At 36.4% G+C, this 20,246-nt stretch overlaps 1 protein-coding gene across 2 annotated transcripts in view; it reads left to right on the plus strand.

Moving 5' to 3' along the window:
* GK5 (glycerol kinase 5) overlaps window positions 1–20,246 on the plus strand; it is a 58,350-nt gene that overhangs the window by 20,174 nt on the left and 17,930 nt on the right. For both annotated transcript variants that reach the window (XM_020970953.2, XM_020970954.2), the window contains 7 exons: window positions 3,868–3,999; window positions 9,131–9,206; window positions 9,527–9,588; window positions 9,908–9,981; window positions 10,309–10,369; window positions 12,294–12,420; window positions 14,119–14,223. In XM_020970953.2, the coding sequence (XP_020826612.1) occupies window positions 3,868–3,999; window positions 9,131–9,206; window positions 9,527–9,588; window positions 9,908–9,981; window positions 10,309–10,369; window positions 12,294–12,420; window positions 14,119–14,223 (637 nt within the window). The remainder of the gene's footprint in view (window positions 1–3,867; window positions 4,000–9,130; window positions 9,207–9,526; window positions 9,589–9,907; window positions 9,982–10,308; window positions 10,370–12,293; window positions 12,421–14,118; window positions 14,224–20,246) is intronic.

Genomic DNA, 20,246 nt, shown 5'->3' on the forward strand with positions numbered 1-20,246 from the left:
GCATAGACTTGAACAGAGCTCTGGCTTCCCAAACCCCCTTTTCCTCAGCCATCCTCACATGACTTGGACCTAGGGCCCTTTGCCTAATTGCCTTCCCCTAGGCCTTCTCCATCTCACCAATGTCTCTTCAGTTTCAGTCCTTGGAACTGAACATAATATGCCAGATGAGGTGTTCAGAGTGAGGCTGCCGTCGGATCTTCCCCTGCCCTGTTCCTGGCAGCTGTTCCTCTCAATGCAGATCAAGATCACCTTAGCTTTTCTGGCTGCTATATCATCCTCAGTGCATTATGTTGAGCTTGAAATCCTCTCTAAGCTGCAAATCTTTCTTCAGAACAACTGTCTAACCCTGCCTCTCCCATCCACTTGTGAAGATGATATTTTTTGCACCTGTGTGTGAGACTTTTGATTTGAAAATCCCTTTTGAATTTCATCTTATTAGATTCAGCTCAGTGCTCTGGGCTGTCAGGATCCTTTTGGATCTCCATTGTTAGCTATCCCTCCTAGCTTGGTTTCATCTGCGAGTTCGATGAGAATATTTCCCCCCCAGTATTTGTGAGATTGTTGCCTTTTGCATAGATTTCTCCATTGTGTATTTGGTCTGGTCCAGACTTCCTTCTTGACCCTCCCCTTCAGTGCCATTTCCACTACTTCATATAGCACAGGGACTGAGTTGTTTATTTGAATGTAGTGATTCCACGGTGTTCAGTGATGAAAACATCATTAGGGAAACCCTGTCAATCTTGTCCCATTTCATCTGGAAAATGGGGGAGGGGTGAGATTGGACTAGGTGCTTTCTGAGTTCTCTTCCTACTCTAGGTCATTGACCCTGTGAGTCCCCATTGCTCCCTCTTGGAACGATCTGGCTTACATACATCTGCCTAACATGAAGCTGTCTGCAGCTTTGCTATTTTGTGAGGTGGTATGCTCCTTACCTTTCATTATCTTTCTCCTTATTGTTTTTCCCGTGAATTTGTATTTTAAACCAGTGTGACCTTTGGTGGTCCTGTCTCTTTACTTGTTAAAGAAATCAAGTATTTGCTGACTGAGGCAGTTTCAGGGTTCTTTTGGTCTCCTTGTAGCAGCTTCTTCATATCACTCAGACTTTGGTAAAAGTGATCGTTAGAATCTATGTCTTTTCCTTTATAGCATTTTTCCCATTTTGGCATCAGTAGCTTGCTTGAATAGGTCAGGTTTGAGCTGTTGTTATTGAACACAATGTCTTCTTATAATTATTCTTCTAATTTGATGTGGTTTTGGACATTTTCTCAAGCTAGTCTGTGGTCTGAGTACTCACAGACAGATGTTTTGAAAATGACTTCCTCATCAATGAATTTTCATTTTTTGTCCATTAAAGATATACCAGTTTCATTTTTTCATGATGTTGGTCAGTACTCACTATGTTTGGGACTTTTTCATTAAAATGTAAACCTCCTGAGGGCAGGGACTATTTTTGCCCAGCACTTGGCAAGATTACTGGTATGAGTAAGCATTAGTGAATGCTTGTCAATGAACCAATTCCAACTCTCTCTTTGAAGGAAGCATGAATGATATATTTGGCAGGAGACTTCTGAAGAGCCTGTACGCCTTTGACCTCTTTCATATCTTAATCCTGAATCGTATTTGCCAATGTTTCTCACTGTCCTACCCTGTAACCTCCTTCTCATTGATGTTATTGAATATTGTACGTATTGACTTGGTTTGGAAGATCTTGTAGAATTTTTTTGGTAGAATTTCTCTGACTCTTTATTATCTGACACATAGTTGTTGCCAGATAAGCTTCAGTTATCTTTCTGGGGGTCTTGTGGCTTGTGTTCATTTCTTCTCTCCTCTTCCTAAAGATTCCTTCCCAACTCCAGGTGTTCTCACCTTCAGATTTTTTTTTTAGAATACTTTGATGTCTTCTTTGCTTTCTTGTGGTTTTGTTGGTTGGTTAAATTCCTTGTTGCTTCTGTGGGTGCATACGTCATTTGATTAGGCTGTGCCACAGTGTCCATAACCTTGCTGTGCAGACAGTACTTTCTACTGCTCATGGGTAAAATCCTCCACTGCCAGAAAACAGGCTCTGCCTCCGTAGGTAGTGAGGTGGTGTTTGTTCCTGGTCATCATTGAAAGTATTTAAGCCAGGATTGGATGAATCCTTGTTGGGGACACTGTGTAAGGGAAGAAGATGCTGCTTATGGCAGATAGGGAGATAGTCTAGCTATCCCCCGAGATCCTTTGAGCTCTGATTCAGTTGCTTTTGACTTAATCAACAATATGAAGGTTTTCTGCAGGGCTTTTTTCTGACCCTTGGCAAGCCTCACTGCCAACTTTCTTGTGACTTAGAGATTTTGGCTAATAACTGTACACCTCCTTTATTTAAATTCTTCCTTTGGAGATCCTATAATTCTGTTTATCAGTGAGGAAAAAGATGGAAGGAATAACATTTTGGGTTTATAGTGTTTATAACCACTTCATTCTCTGGGGAAGATGTGAGCCTGACAGCCAAACAAAGAGCAAGGGGAAAGGGTAGAGAAAGCAGCTTTGTTTAGTGTATGTTGTCAGTTTGGGGTGTTCTGTGGGTTTGAGAAGCAATGGTATCCATTTTCACCATGTAATAAATAGCACCATTAGCTTTTGAGTCCATTATTTGTTTGACGTGTTATGAATTCTCTTTCTTGTGGACATCTGAGTTGACTGGACTGATTTTTTTTCTTATAAACCTCCAACTTCTGTCTTAAATTTTACTTAAGTCCTGTTCTGGGCTTTTAAAAAAAGAATCAGGCTATTGAGAAGTAAGCCTGAAACTGTAAGAAGATGCTCTTTTCATTCTTGATATTCTGATAAAGCTGGAATATAGTTTATCAAAGAGTGAAATGTAGAAGGTTTAGAATTATTTTACTTCTTAGTATGTAATCACACATCTTCATGCCAGATTAGTATTAACCTACCTTTCTTCCACATGAATTCCAATGTTTTGAACTGAGAATAAGTTCAGGAAGCAAATTTTTTAAAAGCATATTTGGTTTTATAACATTCTCAAGGTTTCAAGCCATAGATTTGATTGGAAGCCAAGATGTGGGAGTATGAGTAAAAGGAAAATATTTCAAATGTTACTCTTCAGCAGAGGCAGCGTAATGGAAGGTGAGCTGGCCTTGATGCCAGGAAGCCTTAGGTTCAAGTGCTGCCTCTTATCATAGACCAACTGTGTGGACCTGGACAAGTCACTTAACTTCTTAGCGCTGTCGGCAACTCCCGAAGATTGTAGCTTTCTGAGAAGGTGCTGACCGCCATTGATGGAGAGAGTTTCCTCACCAGGGAAATGCCCACGGCAGTGAAATCACAGTCTGGCTATGCTGTCATCTTTAGACTTTGACTGATGGGTGCATACCTACGATGTTTAAATTCTTCCTTCCTGCTCTCCAACATGAGATTAGCTCCGTTTATAATCACACTCTTTAAGCCTCAGTAGAGTACCAAGTGCCCCAAAGCTGCTAACGGCCTGTAGTTATCTGGGGACTCCAGGGCAAAATTCACCATCTGGAGCTGGCCCACTTGACACAGTATGACTACTGTAAACATGACACCTTTCTATTTCAGTCGGAAATAGCCTAGCTGCTCAGGAGGACTTGCATTTGTGCGAGGACTTCTGGCCACAATAAACAGGCTGGATTAGGCGGTGCAGCATTTCAGCTTTTTGCTCGTGCTCATTTCCCTTTATTGAGGTGATTTTTTAAAAAATCTATTCAGTATATAAGACGGAGACCAAACTATGTTTCTAAATAGTTTAAAGAAATTATATTTGTTACTTCCTCATGTAATTAACTTAATCTCCTAAAAAGAAAGGTTAAATACCTACTTTTAAAATGTACTCTTTTTGTTAAACAGCTAATACGGAATTCCTGCAAAATGCTTCACCTTTTCACTCGAAGTAGACGACTTTTAGGCATCAGTTTATTCACATTTACAACTCAACAAGTAGGTTTGAGATTGGCCTGGGTTTTACAGAACCTGATTGAGGTAAGAACAGAATGTGGTGATGAGGAGGGGCAAGATGAGAGCTTTGGGGAAGAAACATTTCCAGGTGTGAATGTATTAATCCATCTATATAGGTGAAACCTAGCCTTTCACAGTAGAGCTGAGATAGGAGATTGGGCACCTCGATTTTTTTGTTCCATTTTTGAGACTCAGATCCAAATCCTACATCAGCAATAAAGATCAAAGATAAAATGTACCCTGTGCCTCATTACATGCTGGTCAGGTGTGTAGAGAAAAGTTCAAGATGTTCTTAAAATAGTTGGCACTCAGTAGATTTATTAATGATTACTGCTGGCTTTCTGTGGTCCTGTGACCTCTGTCTCTGTGTGCTTCAGCCACCCACTAGATCTCACCATCTCCAAGTTCTTCTACTTTGAAGTTGACTTCTCCATTTGTAAACTCCTGGCCTTTCACTTGTCTCCTTGACTTCCTCCTCCCAAATCTGGTTGTCAGCTTTAGTGTGCCCTCCAGTCCTTAATCTTTATCAGTTCTCTTATTCTGTGGCCCTGTTCTAACCTCACTTTCCTCCCTTCACAGTCTTCATACTGTGGCTAACCTGTTCAACTATTCATTGTACTCCATCCTTTAATCTTTTACCCTGTTGTTTTTCTGTTCATTTCCTGTTCTTCAAAAATGGTTCACCTCTACAACCTCTTTTTCTACTTCTACCCCAGAATCACTGAATGCTGCTAGAGGAAGACATAAAACCATGCTAATTGATTTTACTACCAATTCATGTTCTCTAATTTCAACCAATCCCTCACTACTGCATGGCAGTCCTTTTAGTCTTTCTTGATGGACTGACTCCTTATTGTATTTCCCACAGAGGCTGTTATAGAACTTTTCTCAAGCTCCTTGAGTGCAGCCTATAATTAGTATTGTTACTTTTGAGTGTATAACTATTTTATGTGTGTGTGTATGTGCATGTATGTATGTATGTATGTATGTAGTCTTTCCAAAGAGATTGTATATGGGGAAGGGGTTGGCTTTTGTTCAAAGTCTTAGACTATTTGCAGGTTATTGTATTGAGTCCTGTGGGAAATTTATACATCTCTGATGAGTGTGTGTGTGTGTGTGTGTGTGTGTGTGTGTGTGTGTGTGTGTGTGTGTGTGTGTGTGTGTGTGTACATCAGGGCCCTCAGGAAGTTTACAATGCTATTTCAGGAGATGAGTCAAACAGAAGAAAAGTTAAATAAGTTTTAAACTACAAGACCATGATACAGTCATTATAACAAGTCAGTATTTGATCAATTACCCAATTAATGTTATAGATAAGTACTGTGAATAGGAAATTTAACCTTCTAGTCCCGGTTATTTAGGAATAGAATTACATCAGGTGAAATGCCTTTCTTCTGTCAATCACTTTTAAGAATATATTGTACAAAATGCAAATTAAGATCCCTTTGATTTAAGTCATAGATGCAAGATTGATTCTCTTTGGGAATTGGATGTGACCAGTTATTGAGAGTTTTAAATTTGCTTTAACAAAGTTTTAATTTTTAAATTTGAAAAAAAAATCATTTTAATAGACGTTCAATACAGATTAACACTTGGCTATAAAGAATCAGTGTATCTGTACAGAATACTCCTGTTTTCCACAGCTTCTCCTTCCTACTTCAGAAACAAATCAGAAAGGAAAACTGCAGGAGAAAAAAATATATGAGAATTCCATCTTAGTTAAAGGAATCCTGCCAAAAACATTTTCCCTAAATAATCTAGGTTATAGGCAATCTGTAGAAAAGGTTTCCTCCTTAAAGTTCTCTAAGAATTTAGTTGTTTTTAATTCATAATGCATTTTTCTAAAGAAACATTATGAAGGTGTTATAGGTTAGACTTAGGCCAATGTGATAACCAGGCTTTGAGACTGGAACCACATGCGATACCCTTCAATCATGTAGCAGTTAAAAGAAAGTCTGCTTAACCAAACATGAGAAGGGATACTAAAGAAGAATGACTTGGCTTGGGTTTACGAAATCTCCCTCATTTCTGTCCAGAAGTACATCTGGTGAGCAAGACAGGGCATGAGTTGTGTGGCAGTGATGTATCTGTCCAGTCTGAAGGACAGTGCCTTCTCCTGGGCTCATCTTTTCAAGGCCATTGTTGTTGTTGTTGTTTGGCCTTCATTTTTGAAAAGGACCATGACGTCAGGGAGGTGATGCCATGACTTGCAAGTGAAGTGGATTTGAGTGAGGGAGGGCTAGGCAAAGTCACCAGCCTCACTTTCTCCTCCAGAGTCATCTGGGTCCAGTGGGGAGGTATAGATCAGGATGACTGGAGATGGCCCTGGATCCAGTAGAAGACCCTGGCCTTTTTAAGCTAAAGTCTTTCTCAGGTCTCAGTTTGTCTGAGGCAATACCCAATCAGTGATTAAGGCTAGGTAAAAAATGAGACAGAGAGTGATCTCTTTGACCTAGTTTAAAAAAAAATCAATCTTGGAAGAAAAGACCCTGAGGGTTTCTGGCCAAAACAGAAACAGTTGCTATTTACATTCAGTATGAGCCAATCAGGGCCCAAACAATGACCAAGAGGCAGCCATGAAGCTCCTTCTGAGCCTGTCAAGCTTCCCAGACAGGGATCTTTAATCTTACTTTGTGTCATGAGTCCTTTGGGCAGTCTGGTAAAGCCCATAGACTCCTCAGAATAATGCTTTTACATGCATAAAAATACCTAAGATTGCCAAGAAAACCAGTTATATTAAAGTGTAGTTACCAAATTGGAAAAAGAAAAAAAGCCAAAACCTCATAAAACAAAAACACTAAGTTTATGGGCCCCTGCTTAAAAACTCTTGTTTTGGGGGGAGAAATTAGTATAGCTTACATGTTGGGCATCCCAGTAAATACCGTTCCTTTCTACCACAAAAGGGTAATTGGGTCCAAAAGGCTCCTTTAACCCATAGCATAACAATTATAGTATGAACTAGACAATAGAGCGTTAATACCTTTTTTGATTTTCCTATTGATATAAATACATTTCAGGTATAAACGTATAGAGCAGGATATTTCCCCTCCTTTCCAGAATACTACCAGTGAAAAGAGTACATACCCTTTTCCTTTCAAAAACTCACTTATTCACCTACTATGTGAATTTACTTTTCCCTCCCCTACTGTTGACCCAGCCCCCAAGGTCATTTTGTTCGGGGTCTTAGTGGCTCTTGCAGCCTTTCAGGATAGGAGTAGGGCTTGTTTAAGGGGACCTCCAGGGTTCTGAAGGTGTGGTGGAGGCAGGCGAGACAGAGGCCTTGGGTTTCCTGGCTCCTGCAGCCATCCTTGTACTTGAGTCTGATGGGTGACAGTCAAGGGCCTGGGCAGAAAGGGTGCTTTAGACATCCTAGGGAAGTTGAAGTTTTCAGAGGATAGTTACAGGGGTCTTTTGAGGGTACCCACTGATAACTCGAGTTCCTTCAGGAAGGTGGCCGGAGATATTTTGGGAGTAGTGACTGGAGGTCATTCATATTTATGAGTAATTTATAACTTAGATCTTCTCAAGTAGAGTCTACTTGTAGCTGTCACAACTCTCTTTTTTTGTGCAAATGTAGTGTCAGAAATAAAGAAAGCAGTTTCCATTATATGTAGGTAAGCCAAACCAAAGTAAATCTAAGATATTTTTCTACTTGTTTATACAAAACAAGTACATTTGGAATTGATACTCAGGCAGAGTTTTGCCTTAAGTTTTACGTAAAAGAGAATTGCACAAAGCCTTTTGTTGTCCTTATTGCCTAAGAATGCCTTTTCTGCTCCTCTCTGCCTACCCACATTTTTTTACGTACTTCGAGACTAGATTCAATTACCACGTCTTCCACAAAACCTTTTGCTTTTGTCCAGTTGATCCCTTCTCGGCATTCTGTAGGATTTATTGCCTTTATCGTATAGTTTACTCTTAATTCTTTTCTGTCTTTTCTGTCTTGTTTCCTATGTTTCTGTCTTACCTCCTGGAGAACAAGAATGGTGTGAACTCTTGTATCCTCCCCATGGTGCCTAGCAGAAGTTAACTATTCACAGTCATTTGTCAATTTGAAGTTTTTGCTTTTTTTGTATTTGTACAGCATCTTCTTTCTGAAAAGCTCACATTCAGATAGCAACATATCATTTGTCTGATTCAGTTTTGTTGATACTTTATTATTACAAAACAATCTTTAACTTCCTATTTGCAACCCATTCCTTTCATTTTAGTTATTAATATTCTGTCATTCACATTAACAAACAACTCTTAAAACGTATTTTAGATAAGACATTAATGTGCTGTTGGTGGAACTGATCCAGTCATTCTGGAGAGCAATTTGGAACTATGCCCAAAGGCCTATAAAACCATGCATACCCTTTGACCTAGCAATACCACTGCTAGGGCTGTATCCCAAAAGAGATAAAAAACAAAAAGGAAAAGGATATATATGCACAAAAATATTTATAACAGCAGCTCTTTTCTGGTGGCAAAGAATTGGAAATTGAGAGGATGTCCATCAGTTGGGGAATGGCTAAATGAATTGTGGTGATTATGATGGGAAACTATTGAGTTATAAGAAATGATGAGCAGGATGCTTTCAGAAAAACCTGGAAAGACTCCATGAGCTGATGCAAAGTGAAATGTACTGTGTACAAAGTAGCAGCAGTATTGTAAGATAATCAGTTATAAATGACTTAGCTATTCGCAGCAATACAATGATATAAGACACTTCTGAAGGACTTGTGAAGAATTCTGTCCAATCCCTGAGAAAGAACTGATGATGTCTGAATGCAAATTGGAACATGTTTTTTTTTTAACTTAATTTTTCTTGAGGGTTTGTTTTTTGGGGGGTGAGGGTCTATGTTTTCTTTCACAACATGACTATAATGGAAATGTTTTGTATGACTATATAGGTATAACCTGTATCGAATTGCTTGCCTTCTCAATGGGAATGGGGTGGGTGGGGATGGAGGAAAGAAGAGAATTTGGAACTCAAAGTTTTAAAAATGAGTGTCAAAAATTGTTTTTATGTGGAACTGGGGAAAAATAAAATATTAAAAACATTTTAGAAGAGTTTGGCAATATTTTTTCCATTTTGGTGTAGACTAGCACATTAAGATCTGTGCATCTAACCTTTTTATTAAATGTCATTTTGCATTTTGGGGTTTTCTAGGTGCGAAAAGCAGCTGCAGAAGAAAATTGTTGCTTTGGGACCATTGATACTTGGCTGTTGCACAAGCTCACAAAAGGTAGGGCTAACATAGCAAAGTGATAACTCAAGTAAGTGAAATTTGAAACACAAATGTGCATAAAGGAGAGTGGGTGGTAGCATCCGCTGTTTGCTTTCCCATCCCAGACCCTTTCCTCAGAGCCTTAGTATAAAAGTCACAAATAGGCACATAGAGCCAGTTTAAGCATTTGAAATAGGGAGCTGCCTCTAAGGGTTTGCATCCCAAGAAATTGATAGTAAAACATGGATACAAATCTATACATTATTAAACTTTGACTTGTCTTCACGTGTTCGTTGTGAAACCTGGAACTAAATATCTTATTTTCATCATAAATGTAGGTTCTGCATATGCCACGGACTTTTCAAATGCTAGTACAACTGGAATTTTTGACCCATATCAGGTAGAAATTTTTTGTGTCTTCTTTGAAAGCTAATTATAATAAATTATCGATTGGCCCTGAAAGTGTTGAGAAAATGCACCTACATTTCCTCTGTGCAGATGTAGGAGACTTTGGGTGTGAAATGTCATGCATACTGTCAGATAGAACTGCTGATTAGTTTTGCTGAACTGCTTTTTTTCACTCTTTAAAAAGGGTAGCTACATCATTTGGGGATATGCTTGAAAATGAAGGTGATATGAAAAAAAATGTAAAAAATAAGATAAAAGAGAGCTAATTTATTAAATCAAATCAGCTCTGATTCTTACATTTTTGTGTTTAGATGTGTTGGAGTGGTATCCTTACTTCACTGCTTTCAATACCAATCTCTGTCCTGCCTCCTGTGAAAGATACAAGGTAATAATAAGCCTCAGATATAAGAACCAACAAAAAAAATCTTTTTAATCCACTTTATTTTCTTAGAAGGGAGGGGAGATCATTGTGCAGAATCATAAAATACTATAGAATTTTTCTTTTGATTTGTAAATATACTATGTATAGTACTACATACTAAAATGTTTTTCTTAAATTATACTTAAATGTGATTTTTAATCACAGTTTAATAGATCTTTGTGCTACTAATTGCCTAACATTTAGATCTAGGCTATAATTGGTTGTTAAAAGCTTAAATTCATGCTTTTTTAAGGCACAAATGACTAATTTAAAAACTCATTTTACTTAAAGTCACAACTTTGGATCAGTGGATAAAGAAATATTGGGAGCATCCATACCAATTGTGGCCTTGGTGAGTAGAGAACTTATGTGCTCGCCTTTGTGATATAAAGTAAGTTAATTTCCAGAAATAGTCAGAATTGATTATGGGGGAAACAACAGGCCTTGACTACAAAGTGGACTGCCTGACAAAGGGCCCTAAATTCTCCTGACTGGAAGGTCCAGACAGTTTGCACAAGGGCCTCTGTCTTGAAACCACTTTGAAGTCTTTTGTGATCTCTTTTCATGGCTGTGTTTAGAGAATCTTGTTTAAAAAAAATAGAAAATTTTGTTTAAATTTTGTTTAGAAAGGTTTGGTTTGTTGTTGTTTTTTTTTTCCAATAGGGATGTGGTTCTTTTATTCATTTGTTTTTGAGGGACCTGGTATCTGATATTTTCTATGTGAACTAAAGTTTTCCATAGGTACTGCCTTAGCTGAAGGGCATTGTTTAACATGGGCAGCAGCTGCTGCTAGAGGAAAGGTTTCTTTTTTTTTTCTTTAGACAGCTGCTATAACCTAATAGGGAAAGTGCCACTTGGAGTCAACAGCAGGGCTCAAATCCTGGCTCTCTGACTCACTATACTTGAGACCTTGGCCAAATCACAACCTCTCTGAGCCTCAGTTTCCTTTCTGTAAAAATGGAAATACTAATTCCTATACAATCTTAGGCTTACAAAGCTCAAATGAAAGGTAAAAGTGCCATATAAACCATACATTCTGTATAAATTTAGGGCAGCTAGATGGCACAGAAGATAGAGCGATGGGCCTGGAATCATCTTCCGGAGTTCAAATGTGGCTTCAAACATTGGGCAAGTTTTTAACCCCATTTGCCTCAGTTTCCTCATCTGTCAAGTGAGCTAGAGAAGGAAATAACAAACCACTCAGGTGTCACCAAATCGTGTCACAAAGAATTGGACATAACTGAAAAACAACTGAATAATTTACTATATACTGTAAAAGGGAATAATAATCATGAGGGAAATACTATATGCATTGTTATTATCTGCTTGTGCTAGATGGAAAAGAGGAATATAAGATAATCAGAGGAGGTAACATAGGTCTTTTAGCTGATCAAAATTCAAATTAAGACATTTATTTATTTGACTTATATTAACCAAACATTTATGATAGTGACAAGAAAAAAAACCATATTAACTGCCAAAAACTACTCTACCCTGTTTGATTCCAAGAGCTTTATGGATAAAGAAAAACAATATAAGGCATGGTTTGATTTTTTTCTTATTTAGTTTGGTTTTGTTCTATAGAAGAATTCAGGGTGATTTAGAAAGATAATTGTAAATTAAGTTTAGAGGTAAAAGTAAGATTATATTAAATCGTTTAGAAAACAGATTAATAAGAAGGGAATCTTAAACTTTTAAAATTAAAAGACTGTTCTATGCCTATGATTTTCTCTTTTTAATACTTAATTTTTTTTTTAGTCTAGAAATTCATATTTCCCCCTTGTGTCTAGTGTAAACCATACTTGCAGATTAGCCCTGGTGGTTTAGACTAAACCAGGAAGGCTGCTAACACCACCTGGTGGCAGCATATCTACATTACAGGCTGAGTTCTTTTGAGTGGTCAAATTGCTAAAGTGAAATTGCAAGCCTGTTCAGTAGGCAAGAGCATGTACACAGTCTCTGTGTTCTCTCCACCACTGTGACCCTCCACCACTGTGACCCGCATATTAAGATATGTATTTTTGAGGCCTTTACCCTTTAGTGGAAAGGCCCATACATAACAATATAGAAGAATCAACCAAATAAATTTCCAGCCCCAGAGTGAATCATACTTTGATTATTTTTTGAATAGATTTTTTTAAAAGTAAAATGTCTAAAAAAAATAAAAATAAAAGTAAAATGTCTAAAAAAAAAAATAAAAGAAAAATGTCTGATGAGATGTGATATATAACCTTGAAACTGATTGGGTCAATTTTATCTTTTGGTAATTAATATAGGTAGCTGACCAGCAGGCAGCCATGTTTGGGGAATGCTGCTTTCAGAGAGGAGATGTGAAGTTCACGATGGGAACAGGGACTTTTTTGGATATTAATACTGGCACCAACGTTCAACAGACTATTGGAGGTAAATGGCCAACCTCTTTTCTGTTGTTTGTTTATTGTGAATAAAACCGCACCTCTTAAGAAAACTTGAGCACATCTTTCATGATACTTACTGTGAGGCAATCTCTTGCTGTACATTGGTGATGTCTTCTGTTGGCTTTTCATAACAAGGTAACTGAATATTTTCTCTGTTTAAGTTGAGTCAGTACTACTAAGAGCTAACCAACTCACGTTTCCCTTTACTGTCTTGTGTTGTTTTCTTTACCTTCTGGCAACAAAAGAATTTTTACGTGATAGAATGTATATTGACGTATACTTATGTAAAATATTATCCCCTTCATATCTATTCAGAAAATATGGGACACTGTGGTCTGCTTTCTAAACAATATTTGGATAATACTGGAAACTGATCTGGACATCTGACTGTGCCTGAAGTCAAATCAACTAGTACTACTGTGCCAGGCCCTGTGCTAAGTCCAGATGATACAAAAAAAGGCAAAAACTATCCCTGCTTCCAAGGAGCTTGCAGTCTAATGAGGGGAGGCAACATGCAAACAACTATGTACAAACAGTGTATACAGGATAGATAAAAATATATTTCATGTTCTGTAACAGGCAGATTTCTCTCTTTATGATTGAATTTATAGTGATTCATTAGGGGGTTTTGCCTTTGGAGTGATCAATAAACCACCAAAGTTAGAATTAGGTTTAATATCTTTTGGTGACTCCCAAACTTTCACCTTCTGCAAATGTTCCTGGTTGTTTGAGGACATAAACAAGCACCTGGGTTTGTAACCTTGGAGGCTCTCCTTGATTCTTTCCTCTCCCTTACCCACCATACTCTCTTACATGGCCAAGTCTTGTCGGTTCTACCTGCACAACATTTTTCACATTGGTCCTTTTGTCTCCTTCACGCAACTACCACACTCATTCACATACTCATTACTTTTCACCTGCTGTGTTATAATAGATTCCTATTTCATTTTCTTGCCTCCTGTCTCTTCCCTTCTCCAGTTCATCATCTACATGCCTTCCAACTGAAACATAAATCTGACCATGTCACGTCTTGGCTCAAATCTTCAGTCCTTCCCTGTTGCCTCTAGGATAGTATACACATTCTTCAGCTCAACATTTAAAACCCTTCTAGAGTCTGGCTTCACCTTAACTTTCCAGATTTGTTTCACATTATTCCTCTTCACATGATCTTAGTTACAGACTAAGTTGCTATTTCTCAAACTTAGCATTCTATCTCGTGCCTTGGTGCCTTTACCAGACAAATCCACACGCCTGGAATGGACTCAGTCTTTACCTTGTACTGCTGCAGTCCCGGGAGGCTCCGTTCATGGGCCACTTCCTTCCTCAGCTGGCTCCTTCATTCTCTCTCTCTGTCTCTTCATTTTATATCCCCAGAAACCTCTTTGAGGTCAAGGCCTGGTTTGTTTTTTTGGGGGGTTTTTTGTTTTTTGGTTTTTTTGTCTTTGATCTGAAGCACTTTGCATATGGTAGGCTCTTAATGTTGACTGAATCAAATTGAATACTAATTTCTCTAATAAACTTGTCTTAAAATAGCTTTGGATTTTACTTAGTACAGTACTTGTTTAGAAATTAACAGATATGTAGAAGTCTTTAAGATGACTGAATTAACCTATTTTAAAATGTCTCTGAAGCAGAGAGTTGTGTATTAAACATTGTATAACTTGCACTTATTTTTATTTATAAGGTTTCTATCCATTAATTGGTTGGAAGATTGGTCCAGAAGTTGTATGCTTGGCTGAAGGCAATGCAGCAGATACTGGTACTGCCATAAAATGGGCCCAAAATTTGAGTAAGTAAACCTTCAAACTGATCATAAAATATACAGAATTTAAGCTCTTAAATGTTAGTACCAGTTACTCTTTTGATAGTAACCAGACAGGGTACTGACTATTTCTGCATAAGGACTTTGAGTAAGAGCTCTTTGTAGAAATCTTTTGGAATTTGAAAGAATAGAACAAAAATGGTTATTTGGAAGTTAAAACCTGAGAGAAATAAAGATGTAGTTAAGACTACCTACCTACCTCACTGTCTTGTTTTTGGGTTTTTTTTCCTTGGATTTCCCAATCAGGAGTTGGTTTGGTACATTTTCGAGATCTGTTTGTTTTTTTGTTTTAAATTACTTTGAATTTATTTTGTTAAATATTTCCCAATTACATGTAAAAAAATTTTAGGAATAATTTTTTTTAATTTTGAGTTCCAAATTCTCTCCTTCCTTCTTGCCCCTCCCCTCTCCTTGATTTTGTTTATACGTATGATGTCATGCAAAACATATTTCCATATTAGCCATGTTTCCAAAGAAAACACAAACAAAATAAAACAATAAAAATAAAGAAAAGTTTTAAAAGTATACTTTAGTTTGCATTCAGAGTTCATCAGTTCTTTCTCTGGAAATGGATAGCATTTTTCATCATAATTATGATTAGAAGACATTTAGAATTATCTTAGATCATTATCTTGATCAGACTAGCTAAAGTCTTTCACAGTTGATCATCCTTATCCTATTGCTGTTACTATATGTAGTTTTCTTCTAGTTCTGCTCACTTCACTTTGCATGAGTTCATCTAAGTCTTCCCAGGTTTTTCTGAAACCATCTTGCTCATCATTTCTTATAGTGCAGTAGAATTCCATCACAATCTTGTTCAGCCATTACTCAATCTATGGACATCCCTTTGATTTCCAATTCTTTGCTACCACAAAAAGAGCTGCTATAAATATTATTGTACATATGGGTCCTTTTCCCTTTTCTTTGATTTCTTTGGGATACAGACCTAGGAGTGGTATTGCTGGGTCAAAAGGTGTGCACAGTTTTATAGCCCTTTGAGCACAGTTCCAAATTCTTCTCCAGAATGGTTGGACCAGTTCACAGCTCTACCAGCAGTACATTAGTGTCCCAATTTTTAGACATCCTCTCCAACATTTGTCTTTTCCTTTTCTGTCATGTTAGCCAATCTGATAGATGTGACATAGTATCCCAGAGTTGTTGTAATTTGCATTTATCTAATTAGTAGTGATTTAGAGCATTTTTTCATTTGACTATTGATAGCTTTGATTTTTTCTTCTGAAAACTGCCTTTTCATATCCTTTGACCATTTATTCACTGGGGAATAGTTCTTATTTTTATAAATTTGGCTCAGTTCTCTATATATTTAAGAAATATGAGGTCTTTATCAGAGAAACTTGCTGCAAATTTTTTTTTCCGTTTCTTGTTTTCCTAATTTTGACTACATTAGTTTTGTTTGTGCAAAAACTTTTTTAATTTTATGTAATCAAAATTATCTATTTTACTTCCTGTAGTCCTATCACTTGTCCCTTATCTTCCCTTATCCATAGATCTGACAGGTACATTTTTCCATGCTCCCCTAATTTAGCTGTAATATAATGCTTTATGTCTAATCATTTATCCATTTTGACTGTATCTTGGTTTGTGGTGTGAAATGTTGGTCTACGCCTAGTTTCTACCAAACTACTTTATACTTTTCTTAGCAATTTTTGTCAGGTGTTGAATTCTTATCCCAATAGCTTGGGTCTTTGGGTTTACCAAACACGAAATTACTATGGCCATTTACTACTGTGTGTTGTGTAGTTAATCTGTTCTGCTGATCTACCACTCTGATTCTTAGCCAGTACCAGATTGTTTTGATGATTACCACTTTGTAATATAGTTTGAAATCTGGAACAGCTAGTCTTCCTTCCTTGACTTTTTCTTTCATTGATTCCTCTGTTATTCTTGACCTTTTGTTCTTCCAGATGAATTTTACTACTATTTTTTTCTAGGTCTATAAAATGATAATTTGTTAGTTTGATTGGTATGGTACTGAATAAATAAATTAACTTAGGTAATATTGTCATTTTTATTATATTGGTTTGACCAACCTGTGAGCAATTAATATTTCTCCAGTTCCTTTAGATCTATCTTTATTTGTGTGAAATGTTCTATAATTGTGTTCATAAAATCCTTGGGTTTCTCTTGGCAGGTAGACCCCCAAGTATTTTATATTGTCTGCAGTTACTTTAAGTGGAATTTGTCTTTTTATCTCTTGCTGCTGGGTTTTGTTGGTAGTATGTAGAAATGCTGATTAATTGCGTGGGTTTATTTATATCCCTCAACTTTGCTGAAGTTATTTGTTTCATCTAGTTTTTTAGTTGATTCTCTAGCATTTTCTAAATATACCATCCTATCATTTGCAAAGAATGATAATTTTGTTTTCTCATTCTTTCAATTTCTTTTCCTTGTCTTATTGCTACAACTAGCATTTCTAGTACGATATTGAATAATACTGCAGTGGTATTAATGGACATCCTTGCTTCATTCCTGATCTTATTGGGAAGACTTCAAGTTTATCCCCATTACAGATAATTCTTGCTCTGGTTTTAGATAGATGCTATCATTTTATTAATATTAATAATATTACCATTTTAAGAAAGGCTCCATTGATTCCTGTGCTTTCTAGTGTTTTTAATAGGAATGGGTGTTGTAGTTTGTAAAAAGTTTTTTCTGCATCTATTGACATAATTATTTTTGTTGTTATTGTTACTGATAGCTGTCAATTATGCGGATAGCTTTCCTAATGTTGAGCCAGCCTTGCATTCCCGGTATGCATCCCATCTGGCCACAGTGTATGATCTCTGTGATATAAGGCTGTGATCTCCTTGCTAGTATTTTATTTAACTTTTTTGCATTGATATTCATTGAGGAAGTTGGTCTAGTTTTCTTTCTCTGTTTTTGTTCTCCATGGTTTAGGTATCAAAACCATGTTTGTGTTATAAGAGGAATTTGATAAGACTCCTTTACCTGTTTTTTCAAATAGTTTCTATAGTTTTGGGATTAATTTTTCCTTAAATGTTTGGTAGAATTCACTTGTAAATCTATCTGGTCATGGAGATTTTTTTTTCTTATGGAATTCATTGATGGCTTATTCAATGTCTTTTTCTAAATTAGGATTATTTAAGCATTCTGTTTCCTCTCCTGTTAATCTGGACAGTTTATATTTTCATAAATATTCATCCATTTCACTTAGATTATATACTGTCATATAATTGGGCAAAATAACTCCTTAGTAATTTCTTTAATTTCATCTTTATTGGTGGTTCCTTCACCCTTTTCATTTTTGATACTAGTAATTTGGTTTTTTCCTTTCATTTTTTTTTAACAATTTAACCAATGTTTTATCTATTTTATTGATTTTTTCATAAAACCAGCTCCTAGCTTTCTTTATTAGGTCAATTTTTTTTTTAACTTACAAGTTTTATTAATCTCTCCTTTGATTTTCAGGATTTCCACTTTGGTGTTTAATTGGGGATTTTAAAATTTGTTCTTTTTCTAGTTTTTTTTTAAGTTGTATGTACAATTCTTTGATCTATTCTTTCTCTCTTTTATTTACGGTAGGCATTTAGAGATATAAAATTTCCCCTACATACTGCTTAGGCTGCATCCCACAAATTTTGGGATGTTGTCTCATTGTTGTCATTTTCTTCAATGAAATTATTGATTGTTTCTATGATTTGTTCTTTGACCCATTCATTCTTTAGGGTTAGATTATTTAGTTAGCTTTTTAAAATCAATTAGATTTTAATTTATGCTTCCACAGCCATTTATTAAATGTAATTTTTATTGCATTATGGTCTCAAGAGGGTGCATTTAATATTTCTGCTTTTCTGCATTTGGTTGTGAAGTTCTTATGCCCTCATACATGGTCATTTCTTGTATAGGTACTGTGTTCAGCTGAGAAAAATCATACTCCTTCCTGTTCCCATTAAGTTTTCTCCAGAGGTCTGTCATATCTAACTGTTCTAAGATTCTTTTCATCTTGTATTTTTCTCATTTATTTTATGGTTAGATTTATCTATCTCTAAGAGGGGAAAGTTGAAGTCCCTTACTACTATAGTTTTACTTTCTATTTCTACCTGAATTTCACTTAAATTTTCCTTTAAGAATTTGGATGCCATTAAATTTGGTACACATGTGTTTAGTATTGATATTACTTCATTGTCTATAGTTCCTTTTAACAAGATGTGGTTTCCCTGCTTATCCCTTTTAATTAGATCTGTTTTTGCTTTCCCTTTGTCTGAGATCGTAATTGCTACCCCTGCCTTTTTTTACTTCAGCTGAAGCATAATAGATTCTGTTCCAGCTCCTGTTTCTCTGTTTCAAATAGGTTTCTTGTGAATAGCATATTGTTCCATTCTGGTTTCTAATCCATTCTGCTATCCTCTTCTGTTTTATGGGTGAGTTCATCCCATTCCCATTCACAGTTATGATTACTAACTGCATTTCCCTCCATTGTATTTACTTCTTTTAGCCATCTCTCTCTCTTTTTGTCCTGTCCCTCCTCTAAAATCTGTTTTGCTTCTGACCATACCTTCTTTTATTTGCCTTACCTTTTATCATCCCCACCTTTTTCTTATCCCTTTTTCCTCTTGCTTCCCTGTTTGGCAAGATAGATTTCTATGACTAATTGAGTATGTGTGTGTGTATCTATATATATCTATCTATATCTATATATCTATATATCTGTATGTGTGCATGTATATGTATATGTATTTTTCCCCGTTTGTGAAATTCAAACATTGCCTCACCCCCCTCATTTTCCCCTCCACCATAAAAGCTCTTCCTTGTGGATCTCTTTTGGGTGAGATAATTTTTCCCATTCTTCACCTTCCTTCCCCCCCACCCCAAGGCATCCCTCTTTCTCACCTATCAAATTTTTTACATCATCGCAACATAATTGACTCACTCCTACACCCTCTTTCTATGTAGAATCCTTCTAACTGCTCTAGTAATGATAAGGTTCTTAGAAGAAAGATGTATCATCTTCCCATATGGAAAGTTAAGCAGTTTAACCTTATTTAGTCCCTTATGATTTCTCTTTCATATTTGTCTTTTTATGTTTTGCATCTTGTATTTGAAAGTCAAATTTTCTATTCTACTCTAAAATAGAAATCAAGAATGCTTGAAAGTCTTCTATTTCATAAAATATCTATTTTTCTCTTGAAGGATTGTGTTCAGTTTTGCTGGGAAGGTTATTCTTAGTTGTAATCTTAGCTTTTTTGCCTTCTGGAATATTGTATTCCAAGCCCTCTGCTCCTTTAATGTGGTAGGTGCTAGATCTTATGTGACCCTGACAGTGGCTCCAAGGTATTTGAATGGTTGCTTTCTGGCTGCCTGAAGTATTTTTTCTTTCATCTGGAAGCTCTGAAATTTGACTGATATTCCTGAGATTTTTCATTTTGGGATCTTTTTCAGGTGCTGATTGGTAGATTCTTATAATTTCTATTTTACTCTCTGGTTCTAGGATATCAGGGCAGTTTTCCTTGATAATTTCTTGAAATGCAATGTCTAGTCTCTCTTTGATCATGTATTTCAAGTAATCCAATAATTCATAAATTGTCTCTCCTTAATCCATTTTCCAGGTCAGTTGTTTTTCAAATGAGATATTTCATATTTTCTTCTATTTTTTCATTCTTTTGACTTTTATTATTTCTTGATGTGGCATGGAGTCTTTAGCTTCCACTTGCCCAATTCTAATTTTTAAGGTACTATTTTTAGCTCTTCCAAGAATCTTGTTGAGCTTCTGTCCAGTTCACATTTCTTTGAGGCTTTGCTTGTTTTGACTTCATTGTCTTCTTCTGAGTTTGTGTCTTGATCTTCCCTGTCACCAGAGTAGCTTTTCATAGTCAGGTTCTTTTTTTGTTGTTGTTGTTTGCTCGTTTTTCCATCCTATTGCTTTTTTTGGAACTTTATGTTAATGTTTAGTTGTGTGTGTGTGTGTGTGTGTGTGTGTGTGTGTGTGTGTGTGTGTGTGTGTGGTGTCT

This window comes from Phascolarctos cinereus, unplaced genomic scaffold (assembly GCF_003287225.1).
Source record: "Phascolarctos cinereus isolate Bilbo 61053 unplaced genomic scaffold, phaCin_HiC Scaffold_7;HRSCAF=346, whole genome shotgun sequence".
NCBI lineage: Eukaryota > Metazoa > Chordata > Mammalia > Diprotodontia > Phascolarctidae > Phascolarctos > Phascolarctos cinereus.